At 44.4% G+C, this 14,169-nt stretch overlaps 1 protein-coding gene across 7 annotated transcripts in view; it reads right to left on the reverse strand.

Moving 5' to 3' along the window:
* Positions 1 to 947: 947 nt before the first annotated feature.
* GK5 (glycerol kinase 5) overlaps positions 948 to 14,169 on the reverse strand; it is a 161,518-nt gene continuing 148,296 nt past the window's right edge. For 6 of the 7 annotated variants that reach the window (XM_080657389.1, XM_080657385.1, XM_080657384.1 and 3 more), the window contains one exon: positions 949 to 2,018. In XM_080657389.1, the coding sequence (XP_080513515.1) occupies positions 1,870 to 2,018 (149 nt within the window). In that variant the 3' untranslated portion in view covers positions 949 to 1,869. Of the gene's footprint in view, positions 2,019 to 14,169 lie in introns of all 7 variants that reach the window. The other variant, XM_080657390.1, reaches the window with a different exon arrangement.

Here is a 14,169-nt window from a genome sequence, read left to right on the forward strand (position 1 = left end):
AGAAAAGGTGTTTCCTCTGTAGCTCACATGCTGAGGTGGGACTGCCGGCACACTGTGGCTGGCAGGCCCTCTTCTCTCTGGGCCTCCCTGCAGCCATGGTGGCTGGCAGACCTGCGCCATCCATGGCTTGCCTCAATGTGCACGCAGTCACCTCCCACCCACCTGCGCGTGCAGCCTCCTCCTGAGTGGTCGTGGCATTACAGTGTCCCAGACAATTTGCATATTACATCTTTATATATATATATATATAGATAGGATGGATGGTGCCAGGTGGGTACTAGATTAATGGGTATGATCACTTTGTAGTGAATATAAATGTTTTATCACTATGCTGTACATCTGAAACTAATATCATATTGTATGTCAACTGTAATTAAAATTTTTCTAATTGACAATATATCACTTCATTCAGGAAAATACAGGTAAAATTGGAAAATTCTTATTTTTAGTAGTGAACAGACACATTAAAGCACAATTCAATCAACCTATTTGAACTTTCTCCATCATCTTGTTTGTGTGGTTTTCTTTGGGGGAGGGGGTGGTGTTTTTCTTAGGTCATACAAAAAAAAAAACACCAAACTTTCCTGTAACAGTCACTTCTACAATTACATTATTATTAAACAGCTAGCCGTGGGACTTTATGTGATAAAGCCAACCAATAGGGAAGTGAATCTCATCACTGCTGCCAATCTAACAGGAACCTAGCCCAAAAGTAAGGAGGAGCAAATCATCTGAGAGAAGGAAGGTGATCAAGTGCCTTAAGGCAATTTTACTCCTGGCCTGAAGCTACTCACAACTCTCGCCCCTCTACTCTTCTATCAAGAAAGCTGGAGAACAGAGAACTGTCTTGCTCTTCTCAGTGCATCTCCAACTTCTGCCGCTATCCCTGCATGTCTCAGAGAGGAAAAGACAGACCAAAATTAAAAAGATAACTGGACAAGTAAAATACCCAATGAAAGCCATTAATTATTAAGTCACTGGTAAATCAGGGCACTTTCTTCAAATTAAGCTCTGTCAATTAGGCACTTAATAAAAACAAATGACATTTATGCAGACATCTCAACAACTAAGAAAGATTAAAAACAAAAACAGAAGACAAGATTTATACTTAATACCTACATTTTGTTTTGTTTTTTTAAATGGGATGTTATACTTTAGCCAGAAATTTTTGAAAGAAATACTATTTAAGAAGAAAAATATAGTATTTTCTTGTTCCATAGGAATCAATACCCTAAGTTTCAGTGTTTTTAATATATAAATAATGCTCGGATATTGACTAAACAAGGAAAAATTAAGGCAGTGGCTTTAAGCTCAATAAAGGAAAAAACTGACTAACAAGCTTATCCGAGATAAACACATCGAGCTTGTATTTGGATACAACACTGAATAATTATGGCTTTAAAAAATATTAATGTTTTAAAATTCTTCAGTTATTCTTTTTTATATATAGAATACTTTTCATATAATTTTGGAACAAAATGTGAATGATCTTGATCTAGAACTATTGATTTGGATAGTAAACAATTATGTTCATATGTACCATAGACCTAGTATTTTAAAAAGGAAGACTTATAACTGTCAAAATATAATTTCTAATGATTAATGTCCTTTGGAATTTTGCTACAAAACAGAAGATAGAAAGTTTTGAGGTATTGCTGCCTTAGAATCTTTCCAAGGTTTGGGTAAAAAAAATTGGAGGTTTTAAAAATTTAGTTTATTGTTGTTTTCAAAAAAATCAGTGTTTTTTCCTCTCCAGTTGCGAAGCTCATTTTAAATCTCCTCTCAGTCCCCAATGTATTGGCGTTCCTGAGCTTGTCTCATCTGCATGTCACATGCAGCCATCTGCGGTTTCAGCCATTCTGTTTGGTGCTATGTCTTGTTATACCAATTCATGGAGCGTTTCACTGCCTTCACCCAGTTTTCCATACTCATTTCATATTCCTGCCATTTCTTCTGTGGCTTGAAAACTGTTTCACTTTGTCTCAGTTTCTTTAGTTCCTCCTTGTCAGTCCAAAACCCTATAAATAAAAAAAATTATTCTCAAATTTTGAAGCAAATAATGAGTCCATAAAGTTTATCCACAAACCTATGTGATTTGGTGCAAAGGTAAACAATTATTATTTTAAAACACAATCCAAACTATTTTGTTGCTTTTGAATTTTGTTGGATTGACTGTCCCAGGGAATGAATACAGCAGGATTTAAAAGTCTTTTGGCTTTATGTGCACATGGCAGAGCACTAAGTTGCTTCTAGAACAACCATGCCTTGTCATCATTTAATTTTATGACTTGTTAAGAAAAAAATAAGAAATAGCATATTTTCTTCTTATAGATTGAAAAAAAAGATAAATTAAGAATTTATCTTGAGGGGAGAGACAACTCCTTAGAACAGGGGTGAGGAACCTTTTTTCTGCCAAGGGCCATTCGAATATTTATAACATCATTCGCTTAATATAATTCACTTAATATAAACTTACGTTGCTATGAAAAAAACTCCTAAATTTATTGAATTTTTAGTCCCACCTGCGGGTGCTGGGCAAGGCCAGATCAAAAGATTTCTAGGGCCTTATATGTTCCCCAACCCTGCCCTAGGTATATGCACAAAATTTAAAAATGGGATTTACTAGAATAAATACTTCCTTTTCAAACTATTGCATTTCATACAAGTTACTTAAATTCCTATTTAAGACAATGTTGAGTTCTGGCACACATTGTTCTTTAAATAAGCAGCAAGAACACACAACTATGAGCATAAGTGGTCTGAAACGGCAGGGAGGTCTTGGTAGTAAACTTGGCACATATCACTTACTCTGAAGTATTTAATTGACAAGTCTTGTGAAGTACATTTTCTCCTACCAATAAAACTGACACAAAATTCTTCCTTCTAAAATTTTCTGTTAAGTCACAATCTTTCTATTTACAAAGTTAACATTTTAGACTCTCTATATTTAAAGATATTAATTGATAGAAGTTTTTAAAAGACTAAACATAATTTTAATTAGTATAATACAGTTAGATAAATCTAGTCATAAAAATAAATATGTTCTTAAAATCCGTTTTCCAGAATTTATTATTTAGACCAAGGCATACATATTTCTAAAGTTATTTTATTAACTATGCATGGAATAGATCCATGACTCTGAGTGAGTTTTGAAAACAGAGAGGATGTGCACAGCCCTCAGTCTCAAATGTCCGAAAGAGAAGCCTTCCGACCAGAAGTCTCAGCTATTCTGAGAAAGTGAAACTATTTCCCTGCAGTGAGTGCAGTACCCTGCACTGAAAAGGTTTGAAAATAAAAACAGATATAACGAAGCAGATGAAACTCAAGCCACTATGTTATGTGTATGAATAACCTGCACGTTTGTTATTTAAAGTATTTTAAATGTTCAACAGAAGCTGACATACTTTTTCTTATAATATTAGAATTTTATGAGAATTTGATTATAATTATAAGCATAACTTATTCAATTTGTAAGAGTTGTTTAAGTACTTCAGATTTTCCTTGTTATAGGTCTAAGTTTGCTCAGTTATGTGAAACTAGAGGCCTGGTGCACAAAATTTGTGCATGGGTAGGGTCCCTACGCCTGGCGGTGATCGGGGCCAGTCGGGGCTTTCCAGTTGCTGGCTGGGGCCTTCCTTCATTCCACGCTGCCCCCTGGTGGTCAGTGCATGTCATAGCAAGAGATCGAACTCCCGGTCTCCCGGTCAAACACCCGAGGGGGCACTTTGCATATTAGTCTTTTATATATATACTAGTAGCCCTGCGCACAAATCAGTGCGCCAGTAGCTCTCTGCCCCCCTGCGCAGAGGCTCTCCACAGCCCAGAGGCCCATCCGTGGCCGGGCGGAATGCTTGCCTCATCACTGGGGCGACAAAGCAAAGCATTCCGCCAGGCTGTTCACGCTGCCCACTCTCAGCAGCCGCCCCCCGCCCCCCCGGGACTGGGGGACTCCAGCGGGGCTGAGAGGACTGGGCGCTGCCATCTTGTGGCTATGGGCGCTTCCATCTTTGTGATAGAGTGATGGTTGATTTGCATATTACCCTTTTATTAGACAGGAGGACTAGAGGCCCAGTACATGAATTCGCTCACAGGTGGGGTCTGATCAGACTGGGCTGGCTGGGAGGAGGGGATGCAGGAGGATGGATGGCTGGCCCTGATCCTGATTGGGGTGGAAAGGGCTGATCAGGGGCGGAGCTGGCTGGGGGAGGGGCCTCTGGCCCCTGCCCCCTGGTCAAAGTCCCGGTAAAGGGGACAACTTGCATATTAGCCTTTTATTATATAAGATTATTTTTAAAAATCAACTATATTAAATTTTTAAGGGTTAACATATACAAAAAACTTTAACATTGTAAATGGGAATGACTAAGGGAAAGTTTTTTTCTTGAATTTGAATTAATCAAATATTAGTCAATGAACAAATGAAAGTGTGATAATTTTATTCAAAGTTAACAGATTTTTAGTAGAATAAAGTTGAAGTTGAATTTACCAAGATTTCAGGCTTTTTGGATTTGTAACTTTACTATGTTAAGTCTTAGCCTAAAGTTTAACTGAAATATTCTGTTCTGCACAAACACTCCTCCTTTCCATACAGGAAAACACATTAAAACACTCCCAGTGTACCAAGGGAGTATTTCATAAAGAACTCCCTAATGGCCTCTGCATTTCCATTCTTTACCCTTCAAATTAGTCCTTCCACTAACTTCCAAAGTGATCTGTTCAAATGGAGATCTATCCATGAGCCCCTCCTGCTCAGAGCTCTTGAGGGGCTCTCCAATGCCTTGACAATCAAGCCCAAAATCCTCTTCTTGAGGAATCCACCAGATCAGGTGGTCTGGGTAACCTGCCCAGCCTTTCTCTTGCTCTCATCATATCAGCACTTGCTGTTAATGGCCCAGTACTGAGAAGCCAGAATAAAGCTACATAGACAGGGGCTGCACCACAGGAAAGGGAAAGTAAAACCCAAGAACCCAATTAGGAAGAGTTAATAAGACACCCCAACTGGGTGGGGAAAGAAGGATGCACGAGAGAAGCATGAACTTTAAACTGTATGGATAGCCTGGCCGGCATGGCTCAGTGGTTGAATGTTGACCTTTGAACCAGGAGGTCATGGTTTGACTCCCAGTCAGGGCACATGCCTGGGTTGTGGACTCAATCCCCAGTAGGGGGCATGCAGGAGGCAGCCGATCAATGATTCTCTCTCATTGATGTTTCTCTCTCTCTCTTCCTCCTGGTGTGTGTGTGTGTGTGTGTGTGTGTGTGTGTGTGTGTGTGTGTGTGTGTATCTATATATAAAAAAGGCTAAGCGACCATCGCATCCAAAACAACCGAACGGACGACCGAACAGGCTGTGTGGGGCGACCAGGCTGGCAGGGGGGTTAGTGAGAGGTGACCAAACGACTGAGCAGCAGGCTGTGTGTGGCTACCAGGCCCGGAGGGGGGGCAGTTGGGGGCAACCAGACTGGCAGGAAGGGCAGTGAGGGGTGGCCAGGGGGGCAGGCAGTTGGGGGCGACCACACCAGCAGGGGGTGCAGTAAGGGGCGACCAGGCTGGCAGGGGGGGCACTAATGGGCAATCAGGCTGGCAGGGGTGGCAGTTAGGGGTGACCAGGCCAGTGGGGGGGGGGCAGTTGGGGGCGACTACACCAGCAGGGGGGCAGTTAGGGGTGACTAGGCCAGCAGGGGGGGTAGTTAGGGGCGATCAGGCAGGTAGGCAGGTGAGCAGTTAGGAGCCAGTGGTCCCAGATTGTGAGAGTGATGTCCCGGATTGGGGAGGGTGCAGGCTGGGCTGAGGGGACCCCCCCCCCCCATGCATGAATTTCATGCACCGGGCCTCTAGTCTATAATAATAAAAGCATAATATGCTAATTAGACCTAACATCCTTCCGGACGACCTTCCGGACGAAGCCGGGGCTGTGCGGGAAGCCTGGGTCCCAGGTGCCAGAGGGAAGCTGGTGCCGGAAACCAGGGGAAGGAAGGCCTACTCTTACATGAATGTTGTGCATCGGGCCTCTAGTATATATATCCTAATACTAAAAACCCAGGGTCCGTAACATCCAAAATGACTGAAGGCTTGACCATCTGGAAGTCAGTGCTGGACTGCTATGGCGACCCAGCACCGACTGCCACTGCTGGGGCTGTCCCAACCCAGCACTGACTACCAAGGGGGCTGCAGATCAGGCCTGGAGAGTGGCCTGGGGAGAGAGAGGCAGGGTCTGATCCGTAGCCTCTGTGGCAGCTGTTGATCAGCACTTGCCTATCTCTTTCTCTCAGGGCCTGGCCAGCAGCTGTGCCTCTCTTTCTCTTGGGCCTCCACTGGGGCTGCTGATTAGTCCCACCTCTCTAATCAGGCCCGTTGATAGGCCCGGAGATGCTGACTGGCATAGAAACCGACCAATCAGAACCAAATCTGGGTGAAATGCGAGAAGCCAAAGGCTGTCTAGGAAGCAGAGCTTTTGACGCTGACTGACATAGAAACTGACCAATCAGAACCTAATCTGGGTGAACTGTGAAGGCAGAACCTAAGGTGGAGACTGAGGAGGGGTTTTAAGGGCAACAGCTGTTTGATGTAAGGTGTGAGAAAGCAGTTCAATTTTTTAATGACCGGTTTGGCAGTATAGTGCATATGGCTGGCTATCAGTCCAGATATAGGGATTATGTATTTTTGTCTGCCAAGAGCATCTCCTCCTGATGAAAAAGGCTTCCCCCCATTTAAGTAATCCTATCCTATATAATCTATCTATACAAATAAAAGGGTAATATGCTAATTAGACCAGGTCAACCAGCTATCTTCCGGACATCTGACTTCCTTCCGGACAAAGCCACGGTGGTGGGGGCCGAGGTAGAGGCCATTAGGGGCGATCAGGCTGGCAGGGGAGGGCAGTTTGGGGCAAGATCAGGCTGGCAGGGGAGGGTAGTTAATGGGGCAATCAGGCAGGCAGAAACAGTTAGGGGCAATCAGGCCAGCAGGAGAGAGCAGTTAGGGGCGAGATCAGGCCGGCAGGGGAGGGCAGTTGGGGGCGAGATCAGGCTGGCAGGGGAGGGTAGTTAATGGGGCAATCAGGCAGGCAGAAACAGTTAGGGGCAATCAGGCCAGCAGGAGAGAGCAGTTAGGGGCGAGATCAGGCCGGCAGGGGAGGGCAGTTGGGGGCGAGATCAGGCTGGCAGGGGAGGACAGTTAGGGGCAATCATGCAGGCAGGCAGAGGCAGTTAGGGGTGACAGGAAGGCAGGCAGAGAGGTTAGGGGCGATCAGGCAGGCAGGCAGAGGCAGTTAGGGGCGACAGGAAGGCAGGCAGAGAGGTTAGGGGTGATCAGGCAGGCAGGCAGGTGATTGGTTAGGAGCCAGCAGTCCCAGATTGCGTGGTTGGACATCCTCCAAGGGTTCCCCATTTGGAGAGGGTGCAGGCTGGGCTGAGGGAACACCCCCTCTCCCCCTGTGCATGACTTTCGTGCACCAGGCCACTAGTAATAAAATACAATGTATGGATATTACTAAGACAGGCAGCATAACCAATCAGGAACTAACAAGCATAAATACAAAGAAGAGTACATGCGCTTACTTTTTCTCTCTCCCCTGACACAGTGCACATGGATACCTGAAGTTCCTGTTGCAGGGGAGCACATCCCCCATGGCCCACATGGCTAATAGATACTGGTATGTGTGCCTCTACACATGGACAAATAGAATTTGTGGACGAAAGGGGCCACATGCTAACCTGACAAGCTCAGGGAAGGCCTGCATGGCAAACTCAGAGACCTAAAGTATCCACAAAAAATGGTCTGAAATTAAACTTTAACTAAAAGCAGTGATGGTGGGTAGTTACATCCTAGGACAGTATCTTCACTGACAAGGTCAACCTTTACCTTAACTGAGCCTATCTTTCTTTTTGCATCTATAATAACATACCCTTGAAATGTCTGGGTAACTTGTAACTTCCCTTTTTCTGGACCCCTGGGGGCACAACCTAATGTGCCTGGGCGCCAGAACAGATACCACGAATTCCTTCATTGTTATCATGTTAATTGTTCCTGCACCCACCTAAGTATGTGTCTATCATTTTGCTTTTTATCCAATCCCAAGGAAACCCCCTCACCCCTGCCACTTTGCTTTCTCCCACCTCTCTCATCTATCACCAATGGACTTCATGTAACCCACCTACATCCCTTCCTTTGATTGCAGTGTATAAATATAGATGTAATCCGCCATTCTCCGGAGCATTATCCCAATCAGTTGAGATTCTTCTTCCCGACAACTGTCAATAGATTGGCTCAAATAAAAACACAAAAATTTTTTTACAGGTTTGAATGTTTTTATGTTAGCAACTTTAATTAGCTTCGATGCTGAACTACTCCTGAATGTTACATGAAAAGAAAGCTCTGGACATATGCTGCTCCTGAAACCCCAGCTACACCTTTTCTAGGACTAGCTTCTCCCAATAAACTTTGGTTCTGCTAACTGTTTTTGTCTGTGACTTCATTCTTCATTTTTGTAAGACAACCAACTCGGACTCAACATCCGACATTACGGTTTCATAACTTGAGGTTCCACCAAGATTTCAATGGAACCAAGAGCCCTGGCAGACCCCACAGATTCCAGCCAGCAGATCCCACAGATTCCAGGAAAGTTCCATATCCTGCCAGGGAACAGGAAGTTGGGGGCTGCCTCGCCTGAGCACTCATAAGGCCTGAGCTTTATCAGGCATGCCTTATGTCCTCCTGGGACAGTGAAATATGGTAGCAATCATCTCAGGTAGAAACTGCTGTTTGGCTTCTGTACTTATTTGTTTGCTAAAACAATAGTAAGTTATTTTGATTTTCTGAACTTATGTATGCTATCCCAATACTCCATTGATGATGGTTTGAATATCCCATTGATTGTGATCTCACTGGTTATTGAAGCACATTCTTCTGGGAACCAGGACAGCTCAATTATCCCAAATGGTCTCAGTAGCTACAGATAACTGAGTTTTGGTTGACTCAGTGGTCCAGGAATCAGAACAGACCCTAAATTGCCTCAGTAGCTACAGATAATGCATTCCGGTTGACTCAGTTGTCCCAGAATCAGGACAGCACAATTATTCTAAATTGGCCCAGTGGTCCCAGATAATGTGTTTCTGTTGATTCAGTGATTCGTAGATACTTTAGATAACTAACTTGCTCAATTTCACTTCTGTAACTGAACCAGGTTCCTCATTCCAGACCCAAAGATGTAATCGATCCTTTTGTGATAGTCTGCCAATATAAGCCAGATGTGGCAAGCTGTTCAGGGCTCTGAGGTCTGGAGCACTTTAGCCCCTTGTATGCTGCCGGCCTTTAATAAATGACTCTATAATTCGACTTCTTGAGGCATTCTTTGTAAGATGGGGGTACACTACAACAACAGGATTTTGGTCCTTCTATGGGCAGGATGGATCAGTAATGGATGAGGAAGTAACACTGGGCACCCCGCCAGCTGCAGGATGGTGTCCATGCACACATGAAGCAATGTGGAGTCACGCAGGGCCTTCCCACCCGGCTTTTCCCTATCAGGTTGCTTTTTTAAGTCCTCCAGGTAGAGCTAAGGGTTGCAAAATGCTTATAGATAACTAGTGGCCCAGTGCACGAAATTCGTGCACATTAAAAGGGGATTAGTTAGAGGAAATAATTTAATATTGCTATTTGCCCTTTCTCTATAATAGAAGTGTCAGAGATGAAAGAAAATTAGTAAAATGTATATGAAAACCTTCCTCCTGTCAGAGTCTGGGGCGCACCACGGGACCCAGAGTCAAGTCCCCGCCCACCCCACCCCCATTGGGCTAGATCCAGATCCGGCCAGTCCCACCCTTGTCAAGCCCCGCCTGGCAGGGGGCGTAGCCTCAGGTCCCCTGGCCTGGCACCAGGATGGGGTGTGTGGCCTGAGGTCCCCCAGATGGGGCAGGGGCGTGCCTTGAGGTCCCCCATCAAGCCCCTCCAGGTGTGGGACATGGCCTGAGATTCCCCTGTCAAGCCCCGCTGGTTGGGGGACATGGCCTGAGGTCCCTGTCAAGCCCCACTGGCAGGGGGGGCGCAGCCCCAGGTCCCCCATCAAGGGGGAGCAGCCTGAGTTCCCCCAACCCAGCACTGGGGGTGCACCTTGAGGTCCCCTGTCAAGCCCTGCCGGGTGTGGGGCATGGCCTGAGGTCCCCCGGCCTGGTGCCAAGGTGGGAGGTGCGGCCTGAGGTCCCCCAGCCTGACGCCAGGGTGGAGGGCATGGCCTGAGGACCCCTGTCAAGCCCTGCAGGGTTGGGGGGTGCAGCCTGAGGTCCCTGTCAAGCCCTGCTGGGTGTGGGGCGTGGCCTGAGGTCCCCTGTCAAGCCCTGCTGGGTGGGGGACGCAGCCTGAGGTCCCCCGGCCTGGCGCTGGGGCGGGGGGCACAGCCTGAGGTCCCCCAGCCTGATGCCAGGGTGGGGGGCAGGGGGCATGGCCTGAGGTCCCATGTCAAGCCCCAAGGGGACGGGGGAGGGCGTAGCCTTGAAAGGTAAAGAATTTTGTTTACTTTATCTTATCTGGGCAAATCCTGAACTTCTTAACTCCAGAGATTAAAAAGCAACAATAGAAAATGGAGCTTCAGGAAAAAAAGCAAACCCTAACTGAAAGAGTAAAGTTTTTTTTTTACAGCTGTCCGTTTTATCTTAAATCTCCAAGGTCTTCCCCCTTCTCCAGTGATGGGAACAAGACCCTTAAACCTGTCCCAGGAAACAGCACCGAGCTAAGAGCAGACAGAGCAAATAGTGCTCTGACAGATAAGAAAAGCAGGACATGAGATTACCGGATGGGACTGTTGACTGAAAACTTAGGCCCTGTCATTAAACATGTTATTAACGAGCCTTGTTGGAATTTCCTGGCGACTTTGTCCTCTCTTCCCCCCTCACATGTGTAACCCCCCGATGTATGGTTTTTGCCTATATATACTTGTAAGACTTTCTGCTCGGGGTTCGACTCCTCTGCTCCCGTGTGAGTTACAAGTTGAGCCCCAGCGCGCTGGAATAAAGCCTCTTGCTGTTTGCATCAAGTGACGCCTCCTGCGGATGATTGGGGTTGCCATCGATCCGTGAGATAGAGTAAGGGTCTCCCTCTGGGGGTCTTACTGAAAGAATGCACTCCCAGAGCAGGCGCCCTTGAGTCTGTTCTGGGAGACAGGAATAGATAAGAGTAAGCAGGCACAGCTCTGTTCCCAGAGAAGAGCATGCTGACCTCCCCCTCAGCGCTTATCAGTAAACGTCCTAGCTTCTGGTTTCTGTTAAAGTTCCTGTTTTCACTAAGTTTTCTGTTGAGATAAAACATACCATTCCCGTGAGAATAAGTAAACAACCTATCTTGCCTCCCACCTGCGTGTGGTTTTTGCCTTTAAAAGTCTGTAGCCCACCCTGGCTCGGGGCTCCAGTCAGCAGCCTCTTGTTAGAGTTGTTGCCTGTGAGTCCCTGCGCCGCGCTTGAATAAAGAAACCTCTTGCTTTTGCATCGAGACTCTAGTTCGGCGTTTGATTTGGGGTCGTCGCTCTGCCAAAGGACCCACCGGGGGTCTTCACGACCTTACATTACAGCCTCAGGTCCCTGCTGATTGCTCCTTAAGGCTCCTTATGGGAACTTGGCCTCAGCTGTGGGTGCAGCCATCTTTGTGACGGTGTGATGGTCAATTAGCATATTCCCTCTTTATTAGAGAGGATTGGCTTTATGAAACCAAGGTTTAGGAATTTTGAAATTGAAGCACCTGGTCAAAAACTCTGGTCTGGGCCATCTTTGAAAGTACAAGTTTCTGGGCCATGTGAGCAAATCAACTTAACTCATTTCAGCTTTGATTGCTAGATCACCTGCTTTGTCTTTATTGCTAAAAGACTGTAAAGTGAATTTGGACCTGTTGATATAATGTCTTGTGCTTTGTTGAAAGTGTCTTGAAACTAAGTGTATTTAAAATATGTTCATAAGGGTCAATCTAAGGAATACTAGCTGTTTGCTTTTCTTGGTTATTGGAAATTGAGGCTTCTAAGAGTTATTAGTTGGAAATTGTATAGTTTTTGTAATAGAATGCATGAGGCATAGAGATGCATTTTGATACTAGTTATTCCTAGAAGTTGTATAAAAGTTTGTGAAAGTTATAGAAGGTCTGGAAGGAGAAATATTAAAAGGAAGTTATATAAATAACAGGGGCCAATGCATCAGGTCAAGCAGAATGGGTAAACTAAAACTGGAAGTTAAAACAAAGGCCAAACAATGTAGGCAATTACAGCCATCTTGTAACTATCAAGCCATTATCTTCCCCAGCCTAGGACACAAGAGGAAATAGTTAAAAAATCTCCCTAACAAAAGAATGCAAAAAGGGAGGGGGGAAAGGAAAGAAAAAAAAAAAAAAAAAAGGTGGTGGTTTCACTCCCTAAGCAAAGAAGCTAGCAGTCTCAAGGCTTAGCAAAAATAAAGTTGCCAGGTGCTTCTCATGATTTCTGGGAAGGCCACAATAAAGTAACAGGGAAACTTAAGAAATAATCTGTAACAGAATATTCAGCAAAGTAATTTTAAGACATCTGGGGCCCGTCTATACTTCATAACCCAGATGTATATGTTTACTTGCTTTGCTTTTTCAGTAAAGGTGCATACTTTAATTGCTTGTATAAATTGACTTTTCACAATGCTGTCAAGGTCTCTCATATAAATTAATTTATATAAGGAGACGAGGATCCAAATTGGGAACAGCCTAGAACAGTCAAGCAGTCTGCAGCCATTTAGTAAATTCTATCTTCCTTGAACTATTCCTCCCCAGCCAGAGGATAAATAGCTTAAATCAATCTACACAAGGAGAGAGATAGCAGAAATCCAATTAGTGATGGAAATCTTTGTCAAATAAAGAAACAATAACTATATTACACCTTCACTTATAACTCTAATTGCTCTTCTAAAATATTGTATTTTACAGAAAAGGACAAGATTCCATGTCATTTGCATTATACTCAAATCCATAACCATGTCATTTTAAATTTCTTATCATTTAGAGATAGTCACTGTTTTGTTATAATGCATTTAGAAAAATGTTACATCTTCTGTGGGATCCATGGAAAGGACTCTGACATTTTCAGATCATTCCCTTCAAACTGGATGAAGATTATTAGAATTCTACAGAGTATCTGGATTTATAGAAGTACTGGCAGGAAAAATCAGGAGAAACAAAAACATTAATATGGTACTGAATGAACTGAAAATAATTATAGTTTTCATAACTTTTGAAAGTATTGCTGATTCTCAATCTTTTTGTTTTTCAGACTGAAGAAAACATTTCTTAAAGCAATTTGGTAAATTATTTATTTTTCTCCCTACCTTCTCCCTCCAGAATTTGGCAATTCTTAATGAGTAAATCATGGCAATGCATTTCTTTGCATGAATTCAATAAGACCACTTTCCTGAAAGAGTAAAACATTTTTTCTTTTTCAAGCCCCGAGTAAAGAGCAGACAGAGCAAATAGTGCTCTGACAGATAAGATATGAGATTACCAGATGGGACTGTTGACTGAAAACTTAAGCCCTGTCATTAAACATGTTATTAACGAGCCCTGTCGGAATTTCCTGGTGGCTTTGTCCTCTCTTCCTCCCTCACATGTGTGACCCCTCCCAATGTGTGATTTTTGCCTTTATAAGCCTGTAAAATTTTCTGCTCGGGGCTCATCTTCGCTGCTCTAGTGTGAGTTACGAGTCGAGCCCCAGCGCACTGGAATATCCTCTAGCTGTTTGCATCAAGTGACGCCTCCTGCGGTTGACTGGGACAGAGTGAGGGTCTCCCTCCGGGGGTCTTTCATTCCAACCGCCATTTTATTGACCAAGACTTTGACTAGAGTATCATGTCTGAGAGACACATGCTTGGACTCTGAATGTCACCAGAAAAAACTTGAAGCCAATGTGAGTGCCTTTAAGAAAAGCCTGGTACCCTGCTGGGTCACGTGGTCCATGGCAGTCTTTCCAGGTAATGAATGAACATTACTTTCCTGAAAGATGTCAAGAAAGGAACCTCAAGGCATTTTGGGAACCTCAAAAACTTGGGTAATTCACCCAAGTCTACAGGCAAGCCTGATGGCAACTAGGTGGCTTGTCTTCTTTAATGAGCCATAAAGGGCTCATTAAAGCTCAATCATGAAAAAGAAAGAAAGAAAAAACACCCTCAATCATGAAATTCC

Source organism: Plecotus auritus (assembly GCF_963455305.1).
Source record: "Plecotus auritus genome assembly, chromosome: 2".
Lineage (NCBI taxonomy): Eukaryota > Metazoa > Chordata > Mammalia > Chiroptera > Vespertilionidae > Plecotus > Plecotus auritus.